Genomic DNA, 23,861 nt, shown 5'->3' on the forward strand with positions numbered 1-23,861 from the left:
GAACTACTCAATGCTGCTTTCCTTTCAGGACCCCCTGCTCCTGACAGCTGCAGCTCACTACCTCTTCCAGTCCTGAAGCAGTAGTAAGGAGTCAAGCAACTGGAAGGAAACAAGTCTTTCTCTAAAGATGCAGGCCATGAATCCTGTGTGCATTTGAGGAAGTGGAAATGAGAAAGCAAGAGAGTGGCAATAAACAGGCATGACTTCTAGCTGACTAAGCATGAAAACATCAGGGGAAAACCAAAAGGATCACAGAGATGAACAGTACTGGAGATGAACTTCTGTCTCTCCTGAGAAAAGGAAGGCTTGGGAGAAGGGGGAAAGATTGTAGCATGAAATAGCAGAAACTCGGTAGCCAGAGAAGCCCTTAAATTATTTGTTTTAATGTCATGTTTTAAGAGAAACATTTTGTTTCTCTTGAAAGTATTCTTTTAACATCAGTTCGACTAAGCTTTATAAAGACATCTTCAATTCTTGCTACTTGCTGGTCAAGCAGTTCTTTCCCCTGCAATATCAGCAGCGTAAGCCACTGCTGTTAACGAAATATTCCTATACATAACAAGTATTCTTTGATATACATCATTCCATTGAACCTCCTGACTGTATAGAGAGGTGCCTACATGACATCTAAGTTTTGAAATGTTAGGTATTACCACAAAACCACGATTTGTTGAAAAAAAAAAAAAAGGTATTTTCTTCTACTTCTTAATGGAATAAAGGGCAGATTCCCAAAGCAGCCTACAAGCCAGTTGTGCTTTGCCAAGAGTAACACAGAAAGTACACACCACATTGAATAAGGTTTATGTGAAGCTGCTGCTTCTATCAGCTTGCCCTGTATGATTTCTGATGTTAGCTTCCAGAACACTGAAATAATTCCAGTTATGTTTTTCTCTCCGAGAACCTGTCCTTTTCAGTCTGAATTTTTTCTTGACAGTAAAATAACAAAAGCAACTATTTTGTGGTGATCAGAGTGTTTGAAAAAACATGTGTTTTCTGAGCAGCATGTTATATTTACAGAGCATAAACAAGCATGTAACAGCATGCATTTCTCTGTGACTCAAAAATACACTGATTCTATTCAAAGTCAAGAGGACTACTCCTACATTAAGTCGTTCTTTGATCTTTCAATATGAGTTTCTTTCCTAAGACTGCTATATAACACATATTATAGCCAGAATTGTTTTTTTTTTTTTCCAATTAGTAATTATCTTACTGAGCTGAATGGGTTCTGCCAGCATTTTACACAGAACGGCAGGCAGCAATTAGGTGGTGACAGCTTCTTGGTCAGAACTAACTTGGGCTGGATTGTAACTTGCTATATGCAGGCTGGCCAGCCAGCCATTGTAAATCAGTTCCATTTTAAATGACAAAGTAATTAAAGGAAAATACTGGAAGCAAAGAATGCCTTTTTTTCCCCTTCTTTTGTGGGGAGAAAAAAAAAAAAAACCAAAACAACAAAATGTGCTTTCTTGGCATAGAGAATACTTGGAGGTCCCTGAATGTAATTTGAAAGTGTTTTACAATGCCTTGGTTTCTTTGGTCCTGGAAAATGGATGCTATATCAGAGGGCCTTAATCCTGAAAAACTAGTGAATGTCTGAAGGTGGCAATGAAAAACAAGTCATAAGGAAAGCTATCATCACTACACAGAAGGAAAGCTTGCTTTGCTCTCTGCTCTCCGAAACAACGACACACTCAACCTGCTTGAAGCCCGTGCCCAACCCAGACATGCACCTCTCGGGATGGTGAAGGCTGAGGACAGCGCACCCGCACAAGACAAGAGGAAAGGGACGAGGAAACAGAAAAACGGACCAGGTGCCCCTGAGGCACAGGGACTCAGACGCGATGGGAGTGAGATGTGGAGACGGCGAGTGATGGGAAGGACTGGCCGGGACAGGCGAAGCCGAGGAGGAACCGGTGGAAACGCTGCCGGGGAGACGCAGAGCCCGGGACCGGCTGTCCCACGGAGGCAAAGTGCAGCAGTGATCGGAGAGCGGAGCAGTGAGGGGCACGCCGCACCCAGGAGCGGCAGCGTACCCCCTGGTAAGGGCAGCGGCGGGCAGCGGCCTGCGGCGGGGCGGGACAGGCAAAGGGGCGTGGAGCCGGCGGGCTGCGCGGACGACGGGAGGCAGAAGAGGGAAGAGCAGAGGCGGGGGACAGCGAGCGGCATCTCCGGCCGCCGGCAGGGCAGCGGAGCACCCCGCGCTCCCGCCCGCCGCCCCGCCCGCACACGCTCCGGTTGTTTGCCCCCCAGGCTGCACCGCCCCCGGTGCCGTTTCACTCCCCTCCCGGCGGCTGAGCCTCCCCCCAGAAGGCAGAGCCATGTGAGAGGGACCCGCGCCGCCTCCGCCGGTACGTCCGGGATGTGAACAGCCGCGCGGCCGCCCCTGGGGCAGGAGTCACGCCGGCGTCCAGCCCTGCCCCGGGCCAGCATGACCGAGGTTAAAGCCAAGGAACCCCGGCCACCGCCGCCGGCCAGAGACGGGGCGGTCCTGCTGCAGGGCCAGCCCGGCCGAGACTCCTTCCGCAGGGAAGCGGAGGCCATCGACATCTCCCTAGACGGACTGATCTACCCCAAGAACAGCGACGAGGAAGAAGAGGAGGAGGAGGAAGAGGACGAGCCGGGGCAGCAGCAGCAACAGCAGCCGGACGAGGAGCAGGACCGGGACTCCCTCTCCTACCGTCCGGCGAGCGGTTCTCTCTCGGACACGGTTCTGGACACCTTCCTGGTGCCCACAGCTCATGCCAGCTCCGCCGTGCCCTCGGCGCCCTGGTCATTCTTCGGGGCTGAGGCGGCGGAGGCACCCGACGACGCCATGAACCGCTGCCCCTCGCAGAAAGCGGGCGAAGCCGCCCCAGGACCGCCTGCCCCCTCGCAACCCCCTCCGCGGCCCGTCCCTCTCTGGCCTGCCGACGAACCGCTGACGGCCGCCGCAAAACCGCGTCCATCGGGCCCGGGGGGCGGTGCGGAGGGCCCCGGTGCGGCTCCTAAGGGCGATGCGCGAGGTGGGGACGCGGGTCAGGAGTACCTGCACGTACCTCTACTGCCGCTCAACTCGGCCTATCTGGCCTCGCGCACGCGGCAGCTGCTGGACGTGGCGGAGTTCGACGGCGCCGCCGCGGTGCCGCGCTCGCCGCTGCCCGCCGTGGATCTGCCGGGATACAGTTACCCGCCGCCCGACGGCAAGGACGGGCACTTCGCATACGGCGACTTCCAGCCGGCTCTGAAGATCAAGGAGGAGGGGCTCGGCCTCCCCACCCCTTACCCGGGCGGCAGGGCTACCCCAGCCCCGGGCTGCGCTGACTTCCCGCAGCCCCCGCGGGCCGGGCCGGAGCCGTCGCTGGAGTGCGTCCTTTACAAGACGGAGCCCACCCTCCTCGCCGGGCCCTACGGGCCGCCGGCGGTGGTAGCGCCGCCCGACAGCCTGCCTTCCACCTCGGCCGCGCCGCCGGGCCTCTACCCGCCCCTGGGTCTCAACGGGCACCAGCCCCTGGGGTTCCCGGCGGCGGTGCTGAAGGAGGGCTTGCCCCAGCTGTGCCCGCCCTATCTCGGCTACGTCCGGTAAGGGGGGCGGCAAGGGACGGTGGGCCCTTTAGCGGGGGTTCCCTCTCCGATGGGGTGGGCGGCGGCGTCGGATTGCCGGCGGGAGAGCTTCGCACCCTCACCAAGGGAGGGTGGCCCTGCCGCGGGGAAAGGGACCGGCACCCCTGGGTGGTTGTACCAGGGTGAGAGGGGCCGACACCCGGAGGAGCTGAGCCGCGGGGAGAGGGGCTGTCACCCCGGGCGGCGCCTGGAAGGTGCTGAGCCAAGTCGTGCCCGGCGGACCGCCATTCGGGTTTTTAGGCGGTAACTGCAGCCGCGTTTCCGTTTTCTGCCCGGTCTGTGTGAAACCAGCACAGTGTTAACTTTGCGGGCGGCACCTCCCAGATCTTTTTAGCATCATAACGGTCCGAGAGAAACTGCGTTTTTGTCGCTGTGATGGTTCAGTGCCATCCGAAGTCTGAGCAAACGACCGCCTCTAGGGAGAGGGAGAAGTATGTTCTTCAGTCACTCCTTGCTGATAGCGAGACAGTGTTTAGAACTATGGTAATATCTCAAAAATACTGTTCCCAGCTTGGGGAAAAAAATTACAAAACAATCCAGCTAATTTCATCCCCCCCCCAAAAAAAAAAAAAGAAAAAGATGTAAACACTTGTACATTGATCTGTTAGAACAAAACAGCGTACTGTAGTGCCAAGATGATGTGCATTACCTAGAAACATGCAAAAATATGCATATGTAATACTACAGTTTCAACTGAAATCCTTTATTTTTGTAAACGTAATGGCTAATTAGGCTAATCTGTTTCGTTTCTTTGAGAGAAATTGGGAAATACGGTTGATGTGCTCATTAGTTAGCTACTGATGAGAATGCTGCAGCTGAATGGGAGGTAACAAATTGATTAATAAAGATTTTTCTAACTGCGGTGAAACTGAGTCATGCCCCATGTGAAAGAGGCTTTTGGATTTCATTTGACTTCTGATTATGTCTCTGCACTACTCTATGTACAGGAAAAAAGTGTTAGTTTGACTTCATTCACAAGAGCTGTTATCTGAGGAAGATGAACATCTTAACAGATAGTTTCTAAATTGTACCTTTTAAGCTAAAATAAATAAATGAATAAAATAACTGTCCTTTTTGCCTATCACTTCCCTGTTTAATGACTAGCCAAATGTTACAGATGTCCCTTTCACCCTGGTAGAGACAAACTCTTAAACAGAAAGGCAGTTGTAGGTTTTTTCCTTGTCCCTCTGTAGCTTGATCACAAATAGGAGAGTTTTTAATGCAGAACTGATCAATAAAGGTAAGGAGTTAACTGCTGCAAAACTACATATTTAATTTCTCTTAAATCTTTTCTTTTGAAGGCCAGATACAGAAACCAGCCAAAGTTCTCAATACGGCTTTGAATCGCTACCCCAGAAGATTTGTCTCATCTGCGGTGATGAGGCTTCTGGTTGCCACTATGGAGTACTCACCTGTGGGAGTTGTAAAGTCTTCTTTAAAAGGGCAATGGAAGGTACTACATGATGCCATTGTTCCTAATTATCTGAGATATATCTTTCTAGCTACTGCTAAGGACAGACTGGTTATTTATTGCTGATCTTTAAAAATATTATCACTGTAAGTCATGCCTGTTGCTTTGGTGACTGTTTAAATATTAACAGTAAATGCTGACTAAATTCTTTCATAATTGATTTTGCTAGTATTAATTCTTTTATTTATTTTCAATTTATTATATAGTATCTTTCCAAGTAAACGGACTTGCATAAAAATCTTGTGTATTACACAGCTTGTTTTAAAAAGTGTAAATGCTACTCAAAGGAAAATGTTGTGGGTCTTAACTAGACATAGGCAAATAAGAATTTATTTTGGCTTTATTCTCTTTTTGAAGTCTTGGAATTATTCTTGCTTGCAGGATACAAAATTTGGCTTCCTGAGAATTATGGAAGTTTTTCAAGTTCCACTGAACTATTTCAAGACATAATAATAATAAATGGGTTTGACTTTTGTTCCAAATATCTTTTAAATTACAAAGTCAAGCTGCAGGTTTAATAAATCAGTAGCAATATGTATGTTTATTTATTTTTTCTGGATTTTATTTTATGTCTTGTCCAATGAGATTTTAAATATGAACACAAGAGCAGACTGCTTTATACAGTTCAACTGATGAAGCAGTAAAACAAATTCTGCTACATTTTATGCTTTGTCTCCTTTTCTGGTTATTATCTGATCCTGTCAAAATGAGGATATTCAAATTTTCTGCTCCTTATCCTTATGAAAAAATCCTTGTTACAATGTATAGGATTCCTTAAAATAATAAAAAAAATTGCATTGTGTATTTTCTTATTGTGACATACAGTTTACTCCATAAAGCTGAACTTTATGGACTTTATTGGCCTTCAGGTGAAGAGGGGAATATTAGAAAATTAAAAGGTTAGCAGAATTATGCAATTAGAATTTTCGTTTCAGTGTGCTGTTACTTTTTAAGCATATGCTCATGTTCTTCTCAGCGTAGTAGATATTTACAACGTGGTAATGCTAGACTAGGTGGCTGGGTGGACTTTAGAGCTGGTGCTGCATTTTCTGTAATACATTTAATGAGATTTAGGAGAAAGTCATTAGAAATGTGCATGTTCGACTGCGAGGAAAACACTCATCTCTTTAAGTCCATTATGGGAATACAGTGAAATTTCACTGTGCTAACTGGGCTCTTGTTTTGGCTTCACATATTTTTGCTATGTTTTGGGAAATCAGCCACATACTTCCATGAAGTCATGGAGCTCAAGTTTTAAGAATGAGTATATCGTAATTTATGAGCTCCATATTTTAAAATGTTTCATTATTCACTTTTCACCTACGCAGTAATATTTTACTTTTTTATTTGAATTTGATCCTGTCACTCTTGAATTTCATCTCTTTCCTAAACCAGTATCCAGTTGTGTTTGTGCCGTAGGTGAACCTGCTCAAAAACATACTTTATTATTGTTCAGCTTACCTATTTTAATGATGAATGTTAAGCAGGCATATAAATTGCTGGTAGAAACATCCTAAAGTTGTTTTCACTGATTATTTAATCAAACCCATGTTTGCAGAATCTTTCCAGATTAAGAATATAGACATGTGGAGAAACAAGGCATCAACATTGCTACACAAACACAAGGCTTACATTTTACAAAGCAACTTCGTACTTCCATTTTTCAAATGATTCCAAAGACTGAGTATGGTGAGGAAGCGTGTTTGTTTCTTTTAGTAAGTATGTGCAAAGAATGGACAGCTACCTCAGAAACCTGACTATGATGTGAAAAAATAGAGGTTATCGGGTGTAATGGGAAGAAATGAGCAATGTGGGCATGAGCAAGATGAACAAGTACAGTTACCTGCTTTTGTCTAGAAAGTGCAAGTTTACAGAGAGTTCCTTAAAGAGATGGATTTCTTATTTTAGTGGAAGCATAGGATATAATTAGTGGCATTAAAATAATCCCATTTATGGATAGATAATTTGATTTAATATAGATTTAAATGACTTTTATTTCTTATGAGAAATAAAATTACTGTCAGAGTAAGTACTCTGACAAATTACTTTTCTGTAAGAAGAAACTATTGAAAATAAAAAAATAGCATTTAAAATTCATAGTGGCAATTGTATAAATCTGGAACATTTTTCTTATGTAAAATGTCCTCCATATTTTTTAATTGGAAATTAATTATTTACCTTTTTAAATTTTTAGTACTACTATAAATGTCATCTTTTTTATAATAATATTTTTAATAATAGTTCTTGAAAATAAGATGTAAAACTGTATGTGTAACTTCACAATCAAAACTCTACTTTTCAGACATTTTCCATAAGATACTGATCTCTATGAGAACTTAAAACATCACTGGAATTTTCTACATTTCAAGATTTTTTTTGTATGTCATGAGTTTTAAAGGGGATAGTTAACCGGGTGCACAATATAGTGGTATTGAATTTGTAGGAATATGTCTGGTTTCTGTTTATTTTAATTATTTCTGTAATCTCAGATATGTTGACTGTTTCAAATCTAGTAGCCTATATATATATTTTTTTTTTTCACAGAAGTTGTCATATTCATACACCATTTTACTCTTCCCCCTGTGTGTGGAAAATACTGCACTAGTTAAATACTTTCTTTGGGATAAAACAGACCACTGAATTATCCAGAAAACTCCCATTATCCATCTCTAATATTTCTGAAATAAAACCAGCGCTTATATAAAATGCTTAGACTGAGTGATAATTTAAAACTATATAGGTGAACTCTGAAATGTGTGTATACTAAGTGTGTTTTAATAGTACATTTGGATGTAACTAGTAGATACACACCTTATTGGGGATTAGAACTGTATGAAGATCACAAAAATGAAACTGTAAATTTAGACTTACAGAATGTTTGTTGACAATGAATTGTTACATGATTTGGTAGATATTTTCTTGTCTTTTGGACTCTTGGCTCCCCATATGTGCCCATATACGAAAGTAAAGGAAGGTGTTAATACAATAAACGTATTTTACTGTAAGCAGAATCTTGGGGTAGCTTAAACAAAAATGGAAGTCTTTTGGGGGGGAAATGGTAGTATAGCAGATACGGAAAATAGTTACTGCTGGAATTGAGGAGAGGGTTTCATTATACTGAAAGATCTTTAAAGCATTTAAAAAAGCCTTGTAATTTGATTTCACATGAAGTGAATCAAGAGACTAGTTAATCAGTTCTTTGTAAAAGACCAGCATAAAATGTATAACTTTTAAATGAAGAAAAAAAAGAGTTTCGTAGAAAGCCCATGCAGGATAACCATGATCAAGGTGCTTGTGTAACACTGTGTAAAATTTCTGTCCTCAACAGGAACCTAGTGTGTGCAGTTTTGGGATTCTGGAGTTACACAGTTCAAGCATGGTTTCTTGGTGGCTTGCAGTCCTGTCTTGTTGAAAGCATCTCATTTGCAGTAGTTTTACTAATGAAAAATTAAAATTACCTAAATCCTGAAATAATTCCAAATGATGCGTTTCCTATATGAGGTCCCACTTCTCATTTTTGTTCATATTTATGCGTGCACTTTATTGATATTGTTGACATCTAATGAAGAGTAATTGCTCAAACCTGAAGAGTTTGAGACCAATATAAATGCATGGTATTACAGCAGGTGGGTCAGAAGCTCACTCTTGGCTTGTTTAAATACCTGGGACCCTATTGCAAAATTGATGAAATGATTGTATAGCAGATTTGTCTAATTTTTGTATGTTCTTTAAGCTGAGGGTAACAGCTCAGTGCAGATAATGGTATCAGGGAATAAGCTCAACCATACAGGGTAGATAACATTTAACTGACAGAGTGTGAACTTTTCAGAGGCCTGCATTTGGCAAACTACCTGGCAGAAAGTTGGGTTTCCAAGGAGTTTTCACACTCTCTCTATGGAGAGGCACCATGGAGGAAAGTGAAGGAATTAAAGATGAGCTACACCTACAAAGTAGGAAGGCTGACAATGACTTCAGCCAAACTTTCTGATAAAGTTTATCTGACTTGTGTTATGAATAGGTAATTTTGTGATGACAGTGTGGTGCACTGTGTAAGTAGTGAAATACTGTGAATAAGGAAAAATGCAGGGCTAAGCAGTTGTTCTTTTCCATAGCCTAAGAATGTAAAATGGCACAACATGCCAAATATTTTTAAAAATGCCAACCACTAATGGAAAATCCTCTTTGAAAACAGAGTGAAATGCAAACTATGGAGACCCTTTGGGCTGCGAAATTGATGGCAGATGTAAAAAAGTTCCTTTTTTCTCCTAACTCTGCAGGGATTTCTAATTTTTAATCCAACTTTCCAGGCTGAATCTTGGGATCAGAATTCGGTACAGCGTGTACTGTAGGTCTGATAATGGTGAAAGTTTCACAAAGTAGGAAAACATACAAACATACAAAAAACATACATATGACAAGTTGAGAGATGAAAATGCTTTTCACTTAATATAACAGATTTAATATTATTAAAACTTTTATTTTGCATATGACCAAAATGTGTTGAGGTACAATAAGGTAAGTGTGTTTCCAGATTCAAATACATGAAGTTACTTCAGTGAGGGTCCTAAAATTCAAGTGTGAAATGTCAGTTTAGTGAGAATAAAGAATTTCCATTATGAAAAGGGAAAAGAAGAAAATCTAATCTGATACATAATTGTGTATCTTCATCATACTTCTAACTTCAGAAGTGTTTGTTGTTCAGCCATTTGAGAAACAATTTGGTGAACTGATCCGTGTGAGGCACAACAACGGAATGAGCTGAGATTGCATTTCTTCTGGTACTTTGGCTATTGTGTTAACACTGGGCTTCGTACTGCTGTTATTGTGATTTACTACGCTTCTTTCCAAATAGACATGGCTTAGAACATACTCAGCTGCAGAAATGTGAATTACTGAAATTTTTGGTTTAACTTTCTGTAGGATTTTAGAAGTGGTATTCAATATTACATTAAAACATCTTTTCAGGTGGAATAGAAGCCATTTCAAGTAGTATAAAGCTGCATGATTGAAAGAACCCCGGCAACTGACTGCTCAGTGTAGCTGATACTCCTCTGTTCTAACTTCACATGTGCAAAATCTGAGTGATCTTCAGTTCATTTTACAGTGAATGGAGAGAAACAGCAACTTCTAGGAAGTCATTCACTCATTAAATATTTACTTGGGATGAAAATAACAGTACCGTAACAGTACTGTTTCTCAGCCCTGAGTATAAAGGAGTGTCTGGTGAGGATATGGACTGTCTGTGTTTAGTAGTATGAATCCCACCCATATCATCAAGGTAGCTAATGCATTTCTGTAGTGCATAAAAGAAATACATAAACTACTTATTTCATATTACTTGAAGTATTATATATGAGAAGTATTACATATATATTTTTTTATACTTAAATGATGCTTAAGTACTAAGGTACTTATAAATTTGTCCTGGGTTTAGCAGTAACTAACTTACAAGTTATGAAATGTAAGTATTTATAGTCAAACTGTTACCTGCTAAAAATAGATTTAGGTTTGATGGCCTCCATCTCCTTAAGCTGTCTATCTGTTCTACAGTACTGATGTTGCACTAATAAGAGCTGTTTCTTTAGAAACTACTGAATAGAAAGACTTAACAAATGGTATGTTAGAATCTGCCATTACGTGTAGTGCTATACAGCTGCACTTCAGTGGTTTCCTAGTTAGACCTAGTCACAGGTCCTACATTTTCACAAGTGGTTATTGCATCTGAGCACATTTCAACAACGTGGAATCTTTCGTAGATTAAACATAGAAAGAGCTGTAAGCAGACGTTGAGATCCAGAAGAATATTACCCTGTCCTTGTCCTATTGTTATTGTGCCATCTTCTCTTGTCCTCGAAGACAGTATTTTATGTGAGATTTGTTTCACCCAGCTGTAGGCATTTACAATGTGGAATATTTGGGCTAATCGCTTTAAATGCCCTTTGGGGAGCAATAGGCTATTAAAGAACCAAAATTTAGACATTTGCTCAAGATAAATTGCAACCTAAAGCGCCTATTCTTCTTTCGTGCCCAAGAAGGGATCAGAAGAACAAATGGCACTTTAATGATACACACCTGAAAGAATTGGAGTGGTTTTAAAGTAGGTTTTGTGTTCAAATCCCATGTTTCTGTATTTATGAGAAATAGACCCTTTACTGACAAAAAAGCTGACCGAAAATAGTGACCAAGGAGCAGTTTTGACACAGCGCCATAAAAAAGAACTGGAAATACTGACTTGCAGAAACCATCATCTCCTGAAAATTATTGGCTGTGGGATATTATTTTACTGTTGTTAGTTCCCATATTTAGACTCAAAGACTTTACGTGTTAAGATGTTGCAGTAAACAATTTGTGATAAACCAACAAGGTTGGTTCAAGGCAAACCAACTGCAAATCAGTATGAATTTTGCAGGATCAACAGGATCATACCTTTCAGCTCTGTCCAGAAGTGAATGAAAACAGAATAGCAATGTTTAATTGTTCTGTTTTGTTGAAATTGCAAAAACAATGTGCTCAGGTTGCTGCCTGGAGAAGAGATTTTGGCCAGAAAAAGACAATGGTGTTGCAGGATTCACAGCAAAAGGCAGGAAGATCTTGAGCTAAGGATACAAGAGAAGGAAGGTGTGAGTCAAGATGTTGCAAACATTGGAAGTGGTTTGTAGAAGAGAAGGAAAGCAGTGCTAGATACATGGGATTTTGAAAAAGGTTCATCCCTGCTAGAGAAACCAAATTTGTTTGGTCCTTTAAGCAAAAAAACCTGACAGAGGACTTTACGATTACGTGCTTAAACCAGCATATTGGAAGAACACCAAAAGGTTGTTGTAAGTAGAATTACATCAAAAATTACTTGTAAATCTTTTCACCAAAGCAAAATACACTATATAAAAAAAAACAACACACTAAGTTTGACTTAGGAATGACCATTTTATGGTTTTCCCTTCTTTTTGATCAAAACATTTTTACTCAACCCTTTCTTCCTCACATGAATTAAGGCAAAGGAATGAAAGACTAGTTTCACAAAGATGAAGGAATTAGTAGTACCTCTTGTAATCACAAACCCCATCAGTAAGAAGGTAGTGAGGTAAGGTAGTCACCCACGGTATGAGAGCTGTGTTCATCATCTCTCTTACCTGAAGCCAGTCAAACACGCCTTTCTTTCCTTGCAGCCTTGACCACCACGATGTTGGATGACTTGGGATGCAATCATTCTTTATTGTTTTTTGCTTTGAACTACATTGTTATGAAGAAAGGAATTCCACATTATTTCAGCTAGAAGAGGATTCCAGGACGGAACATACTTAGAAGCTACTCTGCTGTCCACTCTTTGCCATCTTTGGTCCATTGAATTATATATTATTTTCTGTGAAGTGGATTTGCATCAGTAGCAGGTTTTTATACCAGTATGGACTACATAGTAGTCAGGACACCTGCTGAAGGGTTTGGAAATGAGAATTTTATTTCAATGGACAAAGGGGAGTTGGAAGCAAGTTCCCCACTATCGAGCTTTTTATAAACAGATCATGAGTCGTAAAGTCAGTGGGGAGATGTGTTTGGTTTGGTTTTTTTTTTGTTGTTTGTTTTTTTTTTTTAAGTGGTTAGAATATTATGTCTCCCTTCAGGGACTTCTTTAAGAGAAAATGTTAGCATAGAAATGAAATTGGTATTAAATTATTAAAAAACATTTGAGGGGTGTGGAATCTTGGAGATCATAATGGCCTGTAATGGCATACAGGGACACGAAGGATGTATTTTCAGTATTTCAAACTGTGCAGTAGATTCCTAGTTCTTCAGGACAGAAGCTTTTAAACCCATCTAGTGAGAGGTGAACTCAACTGGCATTTGCTATTTTGCACATTGAAAGAGTGTAAATAGACGAGTGTCAGATTTAGATCAGAGCAAAAGCCAATTTTGCTGCGTTTCCCACTACTGGTGATGAGCTAGGATAGAGTGTTTGTCCTAATTATAGAAAAATTATCAGAGCAAGTGCGGAGTAATTCTTAATCTAGTATTGTCTTAGCTTGTAGAAACCAGTTTTACTCAAAAGCTATATCTGTTCCTTTATGTTTAGTATAGGTATATAGGTGAAGCTGTTTTCCATTTTGTTTATTTTGAAACCATGTTTATTATTGGCTTCCACAAGAACCCCTGACCAGGAGTTCCAAATTTAGTTATGTCAAAAGAGTCATTCCTTTGGATTTTTTCTGTTTTGTTTTTGTTTGGTTTGGTTTAAACCTATTGATTTTATTGGTACTTTTGAAAATAAGATATAAGGCATGTTGGTAGTAAAACATTGAGCAAAAACTGGAAGCTAGCACTTAGGAAACAAAAAAATTAACATAGAGATTTGGCAATCGAATAATTTGCAAAGAGATGCAATGGATATCTGCTGGTTTTCGGCAGAAGTCTAAAACTAGACTAAATATACTGTGATATGTTTTGCAAAGAACAGTCCACCAGTTGTGGGGATAGGATGATTTTATACAGAAGTATTGCCCATTTTGAGTGCTACAGGGAGGTGGAATCATATATAGGGAGAGAAAAAAAGATTGGCAAAAGTACTTGTATTTACAGACAGGAGGAACTGAGAGTTTGCAAACAAGTGGTATAGGGGATGTGTGTGGAACTAGATGATCTTCAGGTCCTTTTCAACCTGAACCGTTCTGTGTTTCTGTGATTTTCAGTGCTTTGCTTCTGCCTAGGCTGGCAGCAGTTCAGCATAGATGCACTTACACAAATAATAACTAATCACTTGCATCTTACACCCCAGTGCAGCTAAAGCATTATGGTTTCCATATTTTTCATATCCACAAGATCTCTGCAACTCATTAGTTTATTTGAATTATTTTAAGTGACTTACAGCATGTCACTCAGATAATACAGTAATTTTTGAAGATCCCTGTAAGTGCTGCTTCCAGCAGTATTTGGATTAAAATGCCTCCATGCTGGAGTATGGTCTGTGCAGCAAAACATATGATCGTGTTTGTGTGTGTGGACCATTGGCATTTTGACCACTTTCTCATTCAAAATTGCCATTAGTCATTACAGCACTTAAAATTGTATTTGCCTGTTTGAGTTAGAACCACCACCTTTGCTAACAGAAATGGACTTTGACAGAGATTGAGAAAAAAGCTGTCCTACAAGAATCTAACGTATGAGTAACAGCTGAGATCACCTCTGTATTTTCTCCATGTTCTCAATCAAATCCAGGTTTCAAGCTGATACGTTGATATTCTGAGAGAGAGCTACTATGTGCGCTTTCAAAAAGAGGTGAAAAGTAAGGGTATAGGAAACAGCATTGGGCGAATTCTTATGAGAAACTGGCAGTTGCAGAAAGTTGCCAGATTCATGTTTTTGTAAGAAACACAAATACCCATCTTCACCTTCTGACCTGTGGCCTGGTTATTAGACTACTACCTATTTTTTTTTTTATTTTTTTTATTTTGTTTTGTTTGTTTTTTTTCCCTGGTTATAATAGGATACTGAATGATTAGCTACCAGTTGAACAGGAATTTTATCTTGGTGAGGATTTTTAGATACTTTATTAGTACATGCATTTAATGTAACTAATGCTCACGTGTTGAAGCCAGTTAACATAGATGATCATGAAGACTGAGATACAGCAAGTGTATTTTCAACTGAATGTTTTAGCATCCCATGAAAACATTACAAAAAGCTTCATCTAACTAAATATTGTCTGTAATTCTGAAATTAACCAAATATATGGCATGTTTTCCATTTCTTAAACTAAATGTCTTTCAAGTAGTTGCTGCCACAACATCAAACAAGTATCAGTTTCTCAGAACTCTGCACAATGGTAGAAACGTTCTCAGAAGTAAACATTCACAGATTAATCTATAGATATGAGGTCCAGTCAGATGAATGACATTATAAGGAAAGTCCTTGACAGATGAGACTATGAAAAATACTATATATATATAAAAAAAAATGAACCTTTGTTTTCCACATAAGCTGCAGCTGAATCAGAATGAATGGAATACACTTTGGGATGGCAGGTATTGGGTATTGGGTAGAAGCAAGAAGAGTGGAAAACTCATATGAAGGTATAATTCAAGTGTAGGATGTGATTGGCTTGTGTAGAGTCTTGAAGACGAGGTAGTTGACAGTAAGCATCAACCACTTGAAGTGACTGAGATATTATCAGTTGACATAATGTCATGGAGGGGTTGGGTGGTTAGGATTTTGGCTTTTTTTTATTCTAGTATCATAGAGGCTTTATGGAAGAAATAAGCTAGGTGAAGACAGAAAAAGATTAGGTCATTGGTCATAATTAGATTCGTAAGTACAATTTATGAAGTAGTTATGAAATAATACCTTCTGAAGATCAAAGCAAATTCTTACTGTGTCTAAATTCCAATAAAAGACTTCATTTCTTCCATGGTATGTATTGAACAGAGAGATTATTTAATCCTAATTATTTAATCTAATTTTAAAGTCTAGAACATACAAACATTGAAGAGTAGTTTTCATAATTGTGATTCACTACAATTTATTTTGCAAATGTTCATTCTTGGATTTATAACAAGCAATTTGAGTTGTTACCTAATGTTGAAGTAAGTTATGTATTTCCAGTTGAAGTGGAAGCTGGATCTACTGATAACCCCTGAGTTATGAAGTTTTTAAGAGCTGTGGCTAGACTGAAATGTGTAACTCTAAATTTAAAATTCTACAATTTGATAAATAATGCAGGCTATTTAAATGTTATCAGTATAAATCAAACCACTAACTTCTGTTTTTCCAAATAATTTCCTGTTGCAGCAGGAACAGTGTTGCCCTTGCTGCCTCTACCCGAAGTCCTTAGCCTCCTCTAGCAGCTAGAGCACACGCTTGGGTGTTGGGTACGCAAACCACATCCTGATAACAGGAGTGTATTTTAAATACTGACATCATTCTAGAACTGTAAACAGTGTTCTCTTGAGTGCTTAAAGAGACATATTTCACAATGTGGCACTGGCTTTTGTAGATCAGCATTTTTCAGAGCCATTATAGGGGAAAGTATGTACCTTGTATGCTATAGTGCTACAATGCTACAATGTCTGTAGCACTGTGACCTGCTTGTGAGCATTTGCTGCCATACTGGAAATACGTATTCCATTTTTTGGTCTTGTAATGGACATGGGGTTTATGGACTCAGAGAATATTGTGTAGACTCAAAAGATTCCCTAGAAAAGAGGTCTAGAAGAGGTTCCTTTCAGGGAACCAAAGAAAACCCCCAAAACCAAGACACTCACAAACAAAACTTAACCTGTGCTTAAGCATTCCTTTGTAAATTAATTACATTAAAGCATCAGAACGCTACAGTGCAGAGATAATCTGATGCTTCATAGATTTTAGTTAAACTATCAGAGTTTTTAAACTGTTGTTGCTTATCAAAAGACTGAATGCTTTTGTAGCTATTGAAGGAAAAGCAAGATGAGGGAAAACTGCACATAATCCTGGGGAAGACATGTTCAAAATAAGTGTTTTGATTTCTGGTCTGCTGCTTGAAGCAGGCCAGATTTGTATTCATTTTGTTACTTTTGGTAATTTTCCTGTGAGAAGGAATTTGGGATTAGAATTAATGGGAGGAATTAAGTTATAATTTCTTCTGATTTCCTGCATTGCTAAGTACTTTTCAAATGCCAGGCAATGCGTGAGGCAACTGTTTTTTAAGTTGCTCTTAAAAATATGGGTAAGGAGTATATTAATTATAAAAAAAATAAATGCTAGCTCAGAAAAAAATACATTGTTTCATGTACTTTAGCAGTAGCTCTCTTGTTACAGTAGAATGTTCTTTCTCCTGCATTTTCATCTCAGGATTCATTTTCAGTTTTGTCTTCTGTGGAGAAAAGTTACTGGTGAACAGTTACTCATTTTACCATGTGCAGAGAAAGGACAGAACATGGTTATAGAAAGCTGAATAGCAGCATCTGAGCAGAATAATCACCTCAGATTTGTTTGATACTGGTGACATCAGATGGCTGAGTAATTCTGGTCTCGAAAGTAGTGAAAATTTTAAGGGTCTAGCATAGGTTGTCCACACTTTTTTGATCCATTTTGTTGCTCTCAGAATAAATACTTTTGGTTTTCTTTTTTATGCTTTCATGCTAGGTACTGGTAAGAAACTGAAAATACAGACATGCACAGAGGATGATGTGCGTAATCAAACAGATGTTGAAATTAAACCCTACAGGGCAAACCTGGGCTTAATTTGAAAGGATAAGTGAAAGTTAGCTTTTATTTCTTCTTACTTATGTGCTTAGCTTTGTTTTCTTAGTCAAAATTAAAATCACAGAAATTATCAGTATCATACTAAAGCATAAGAATACATTTTTGTCATTGTCTTCAAGTGAAATTTGGAGGTATTGAAGTTTCTGTCCATAAGAATGCCGAAATACCAGATGAATTTAATTTTTTGCTCTGCTGGAAGCTGATTGCATTAAAAAAATTCTATTCTAATACAGTAATGACAGGCTTTTCTGAACTGAAACCTTCAGAATTAAACAATAAACTAAGATCTAACCAAAACAAAAAAGTTACAGCCTTCTTCTAGTAGTCCTTTATGGTTCTGTTGGCTGCATCTGTTTAGTTGGCATTTCAGTAGGTCTAGTACAAAACTGCTTCTCCATCAGAGGTAATTTACTCTGCTTAAAGGGCTCTTTTCTGCAGTGCCCCGACTTCCTCATTCAGTTTTCGGTTGGAAACTCCACATGAAATTTACTTAAATTCTTTAAAATCAGGAACAGTAGCTTAAAACAAACATAGGTTTGAATGAAATGAAGCGGTGTGTCCTCATGCTTGATTTACTTAAGAAATATCAATAGTACATAACTTAAGCAGTTCATTCTGTCTGCTAATTGTTTTGGTATTTCATAGGAGGGGAGATTCACTCTGAAACAGGCCAGACAAATTATTGTATTTAAATAGTAACACATGGTTATTTGAAAGCGTCAAATGAAGGAGACCTTTAATGGTTCAAGTAATCTTTGAATCCTCTACTTTTTGGAACATCTATTCACAGTAGTAATTTTGTTGGTTTAGAAGACAGTATTAATCCTGCTTTTCTCTTGCCTACAGGGCAGCACAACTATTTATGTGCTGGAAGAAATGACTGCATAGTTGATAAAATTCGTCGGAAGAACTGTCCAGCATGTCGCTTGAGGAAGTGCTGTCAAGCCGGTATGGTCTTGGGAGGTGAGCTGCTTTTCAAATCTGAGTCAGAAAAATGAGCAGTCAAGAACACTACCTTCAATTTGTGGAGTTTAGACCACATTGATTTCATACTGTAAAGGAAAGAATCACATTAAATATTGGTTTTGGAAGAATTACCTGATGTTTTACAACTCTCTATAATTTTTATTTAATGAGTCTGGAAATCCTGAAAGAAAAATACCTTTATGTAAGAATCTCTCCCACCCTGTGTGCTCATAGTCATTTTTTTTCAAGGGCAGGAATTGTGTCTTTAGTTTGTGTTTATTAATAATTTTGGAACAGGAAATTAGATTTAGGAAAAACATAAAGAAGCAAATTGAGATGGACACTAAAATCAAGAATCAGTACTATCTCCTTCACTTTCCTGTTGTGCTCTCTGTAATTGCTCTGAGTATGTGTCAACATGTACTGTGTTCTGCCAAAGAGGGCCTGGTAGTGGTTGCACCAACACTACAGACTTTGCATACTAGGTGTTGGCAAATCCCATCTTTGGGATCCCAACCTTTAGCTCTTGCTGCAACAGATTTGCCTTTTTTATGTGAAGTGAACCAAAACTGAGCACTGTGCCTTTGAAAACCGACAGGGAATAAATGGTTTAGGATTATGTAGTCACAGTTTTGCCATGCCAACGTGCGAGAATGATGAACATAGAATCATAGAATAATTAGGGTTGGAAAGGACTATAAGATAATTCAACCGTATTCCTTTTATGTTTTTCACAAGAACTTTAGCTATATAAGGCTTGGGATCACCACAAAGCTTGAAAATACATGGCTAATACATAAGAAATTACCTATATGAAGATAATAAAAATAATATGTACTCAAAGGGAATGAATAAGAAAGGACATTTTCTTCCTAATATAACTTCTTCCTAACATAATTTATTCTAGTGCATCAAACATCTCTATCTCACTGTCTGCGTTTTGTTTTTCATTTTTGAATGAAGAACTGGCATTATATGCTGTGCATAACTTCATTATCCTGCTAATCTGTGTTCATAAGTTTAAATGTGTACATAGTTTTCAGACTGATATTTTGATTGCACAGCTCTACGCTTTCAGTGCCTGTAGATATATGGACTTGGAGGATTCCGCACATATGGCCATCATGTTAGCCTCTATACGTTTATTGGTGATGTGAATCAGTAGTTCCCAAACAGCGAGTGGCTGTTGGTACTTCATCTTCTGTAAGCGATAGTGCTGCAGGGAATAGCCAGCAGGATGAGAGGGAGGAGAGGCGGTGCTATGGCATATACTGTGTTCTGTGTTGCACCCCTGAGCCTCCCTAGATCTTTAGTGCTGCCTCTCCTTTGAGTTGTCTTGAAACTGCAAAGCCTCACAGTGCTGGAGATAATGAGAGCCATCAATCTAATTGGTGTTACTGTCTCTCCCTCCTTCCTGCACCTTGGGCAGTCAGTGCTGCCTCTCAGTAAAGCAAATGGAGCTGACAAGTGTTGGTGGCAATGGACTGGGGGAAGAGGGACAAAAGCAAAAGAATATAACCTTTGGATCCTTCTCAGAGAGAAGTTGTGGTTTAGACCTGGGGTAGCAGTGCAGGAGAAAAAAGGTATTACTATGAGGGCAGAACCTGAAACATTGTTTGCCCAGGTTTGGAAGAGGAGAAAGCTGGGGAGGCAGGGGTCCAGAGTGGGCTGTGGAAAATATGTGATAAGAGCAAGACTTGGGAAAGGAGGAGGTGGCAGATGCCTGTCTTTTAATGTTGAGGACAACTTGTAAGGTTGTCTTGTGAGGTTTGAGCACCCTCATCTGTAAAAGATGTCTCTGCCCAAATGTAGGCCAGAAGATGAGGAAATGAAGATATAAAATTCAAAACACCAAAAAATCTCAAATTAGGCCATAATGCTCTTTCTTCTGTTACTGTCATCTTTCTTTTCCTCTTCTGCCATTTCTTATACTTCCTTTATTGTATCACATGTGGAATATTTCCTACCCATGACTTGCCATGCTGATGAACATACTGATTCATATATGGGGCTAATTTTCCCCAGGACATAAGTGTCCATAAACAAATTTCCAGTTCATGGAAAAAAAAAAAAAACAACCATAGTTAAATACATTCTTGATCATTTTAAATGAGTAAGAATTGTCAGTATTTTAAATACTATATTTATAGGCTATTATACTTTAAGATTTTTTGTGCATTTTCTGATTTCAGCCATTCAGAACTTACATAGATATATTTTTGTTCTTTCATTCCTGCTACTTAGTTTCTTAATGCTATCCTTCAGTTACTAAATATAGACTTCCAATATTGCTTAATCAAGGTCAAAAAGACTAAGATTTTACAGGATGTTAACTATAAGATTCTAAGGATTCTTACTGCATTAATTAAACCCACTGCTGGGAGAAGTACACTTATCTTCTGCTAAATGTTACTACTGAGTGGCAGCCATATAGCTAGAGAATATTATATTTCACTGGCAGCAGTTCCATTTTCTGACCCTGATGTCAAAGCAGTGAAATGAACCTGCATTGTTCTAAAATAAATTGTAGTCAGTTTTAAGTAAATTGTAGACTAGCAGCAAAGAGCTTTAGTAACCAATTTCACTATGTGGTCTGTTTCTTCTTTCTTAGTATATGGAAGGGAAGTATCAATTAAAGCATACATTCATAATGCCTTAATTGTTATTCTCTGGGGGACTGTTAATTGTCTTTGAGTTTTATAATCACCTAACTAGACACATTAATCTGTTCCCTTTCTAATCTTCTACCAAATAGGATAGCAGGGAGCTGGGTCAGGTTCTGGAATAAACAAATGCCTAGCTTTTTTTCTTTCAGTGAATCTGTAATTTTCCCAGGCTGGCTGTCACAGATTCCTTGTTCAGCTGTATTGCTAAATTAATGCTTTCTTCATTGTTTCAGTCAGCTTTCAGTCCACATTGCAGTGATTACATGCAGACACATTTGAATTAATTTTCAAGGTAATGCTTTCGGAGGTAGCATTAAAGGGTTTATTAAAATCAAGATCTATTACTTCTGCTTTGCTGCTTTGTTCCTTTATTTTGTATACACCCTCTTAAGGTGTGTACAGCTTATTCTCCTACGCAAGATGCAAGAGCATAGCGACCTTAAAGTCAAAGCCTAGTGTTCTGTCAAGAATAATAAATTATCAATATTTTTTCACCTGATTACAGGGTATGGAGAAGGATAGTATGATGTTAGACTTTTACTAGAAAGCCCAGCCATTTTAAGATGAAATGTCTGTTATCAGTAATTGCTGATTGGCAGTATGGTTCTCTATGCCCAGTTAAAAGAATATTAAAATACAGAATTATATTTCAAAGAGAAAATCCTAAGGTATTTGATAATGAGATTTAGTAGATTTGATAATGAGATTTTTTTTTTTTTTTCTTTATGTTTTCTAGGTACATGTACACAAACACTACTCATGCTATTTATAATAATTGAGGGTAAGGGAACTGTGAGTACTAGGAAGCATCTTGTTTGGTTGTCTATCTTTAAACAAACTAATGAACATCTTCCAAAGAGAAGGTGTGCTGTCTAAATATGCATAGACAAGTTTTAGTATTAAGGTGAATAATGGCCAGAGTGGGTTAGTGTTCTTTACACATTATAGGACTAAGTGAAGGCATTTGTTTATCTTACAGCAGGAATTTATCTGGATATTTTTGTAAGGAGCAATTGAAAACTAAGTTGTTATCAAATATCTGTTGTTTTCTTTAGGTCCTTAAGAATTTGCGTTAATTTGATGTGGTCTCCTTGTGGTGGATGGGCAAGTTTACTGTGAGTTATTAGGCGCCTCTGCAGTAGATAGGTAACAAGTGGAGTTGCTTTTCTAGTGGCTGTTAAGCAACATAATTAGAAATAAACACATAAGCAATTCTGCAAGCCAGTGTGACATTAATTCTGATACATTTAATCACTTGGAAACATGGGTACTTATTAACTACTAACATTTCCATGTGATAAACACTCTGGTTTCTTTCTTTACTTGTTCTCTGAACTGTAAAAGTATCCGAAGCCATTATTTCAGCGAATACCTGAAATCATTATTTATGAACTATCAAATATATTGTTCCTTCTGTTTTCCTTCATGCCTAAACAATAGTTAGTGGGAAATTCCCAGCATGTTTGAGACTATATTATGATAGAAATTGGCCCTAGGTCTCTTGTCATAATATGCTGTCTATTCTTTTGTGGGTGTTTGTTTTTGGTTCAGCTGTTAACATAAATGTAACAAAATGTAAGTAAGTTTGTGTCTGATTCTTCACTAAGGAGTCACTGATCAGCAATATTTATATTTCTACCGCAAGTGGTGAAATGTGCATAAGATTGTTGGGGCGCATGATCCTAAGCTAATTAAACTCACAAATTGGTGGGAGTATGAGCCCTGACTCCATTGCATGATGAGTATGACCAAAGAGTCCATCATTCATATTTATACTATCAGTAGTGTTTCTTGAAATTTTGTTTAGTATATACCCTTTGGATTTTAAATATTGTTTTAATTTAAATTGAGGTTTTGCACTTTTGGGTACAACTTTGTTGTATTTGAAGTGCATAAACATGCATATTTGTGATGGAATAACAGAAAATTACTTTTTAAAGCAAATTTTGGCTTTTTAGATCGTGTTCATCTGCTCAGTCCTGTCTGGTTCACAAAATGATTCTGCCTCCAGTTATGCCAGGGTGCATCAAGAATAGTTGATTTAAGTAATAGAATTCATTCTGCATAAAGTATTTAAAAATGACATAAGGAATCTTCCCAGGTATTAATCTTGTTTGAAGTTATACTACCTGTGTACTACTAATGAATGTTTTGAAAAGGTCAGTTTAATTCTCTGAAGTGTACGTACTAGGTCTTCCAAAATAGAAACACTGGATTTTCATAACATTTTCTATCTTGTATGGTATGGCAACACCTGAAGAAAATGGAATAAGCATGTTCCTACATAAAGTCAATTTTGTTGAACCTTTCTGGTTTACTGTGTAGTTTGGAAGACCGGGACTTTCCTCAGGAGGAAAGTAATAGATGAGTTTGACTATGCTAGCATCCCTGGGGTTCCTTCCATAAATGATGGAGAATGGATTCAGAGCATGTGCCTAAGTTTAGTTGTGCTTCCCTACTACCGTGTCCTGGGGTCTCTTTGGTGCACTGGCTGCATTCTGACAGAGCAGCACTACTTTTAACTAAAATAAAAAGAAGGCAGTGAAAGATGGAGACGTCTTTGTCTCTTTTTCTAGAAGGTGGTGAGTTCCCTTGTCTAATCTGTTGCTTGTAAATAAAAGTACCATATTTTAAAAGACAATTCAATATGCACATTATAAACGGGATCTTAGTTCAACCAAATAGATGCATACTGTTATGCTTCTATTTTCACCTCCCATACTTTCAGAGTGATTTTTACATGTTGGCATTTTATAATGCAGTTTCTCAGTGGTTCAGCAGTCTGATAGTCATGGATTTTCTTTTCACCCAGTGAAATCTGGTGCATCTCTTTTTCTACTATTGTTAAAGTATGCAATACCTCAATGAGTAAAAATACCTGTGTGATTTCTGGATGGTTTTTATAGCAAAACCTTCTCATTCCTTGTTAT

The 23,861-nt window shown here is 38.9% G+C and overlaps 1 protein-coding gene across 1 annotated transcript in view; it reads left to right on the forward strand.

Annotated features, from left to right (window-relative positions):
* Positions 1–2,266: 2,266 nt before the first annotated feature.
* The window catches only part of PGR (progesterone receptor), a 35,880-nt gene continuing 14,285 nt past the window's right edge, over positions 2,267–23,861 (forward strand). The window contains exons 1-3 of the mRNA XM_057399795.1: positions 2,267–3,561; positions 4,905–5,056; positions 18,146–18,262. Coding sequence (XP_057255778.1) covers positions 2,432–3,561; positions 4,905–5,056; positions 18,146–18,262 — 1,399 coding nt within the window. The 5' untranslated portion in view covers positions 2,267–2,431. The remainder of the gene's footprint in view (positions 3,562–4,904; positions 5,057–18,145; positions 18,263–23,861) is intronic.

Source organism: Pezoporus wallicus, unplaced genomic scaffold (assembly GCF_028554395.1).
Source record: "Pezoporus wallicus isolate ANWC-B61680 ecotype Strahan unplaced genomic scaffold, APGP_CSIRO_Pwel_v1 scaffold_6446, whole genome shotgun sequence".
In the NCBI taxonomy this organism is placed as follows: Eukaryota; Metazoa; Chordata; class Aves; order Psittaciformes; family Psittacidae; genus Pezoporus; species Pezoporus wallicus.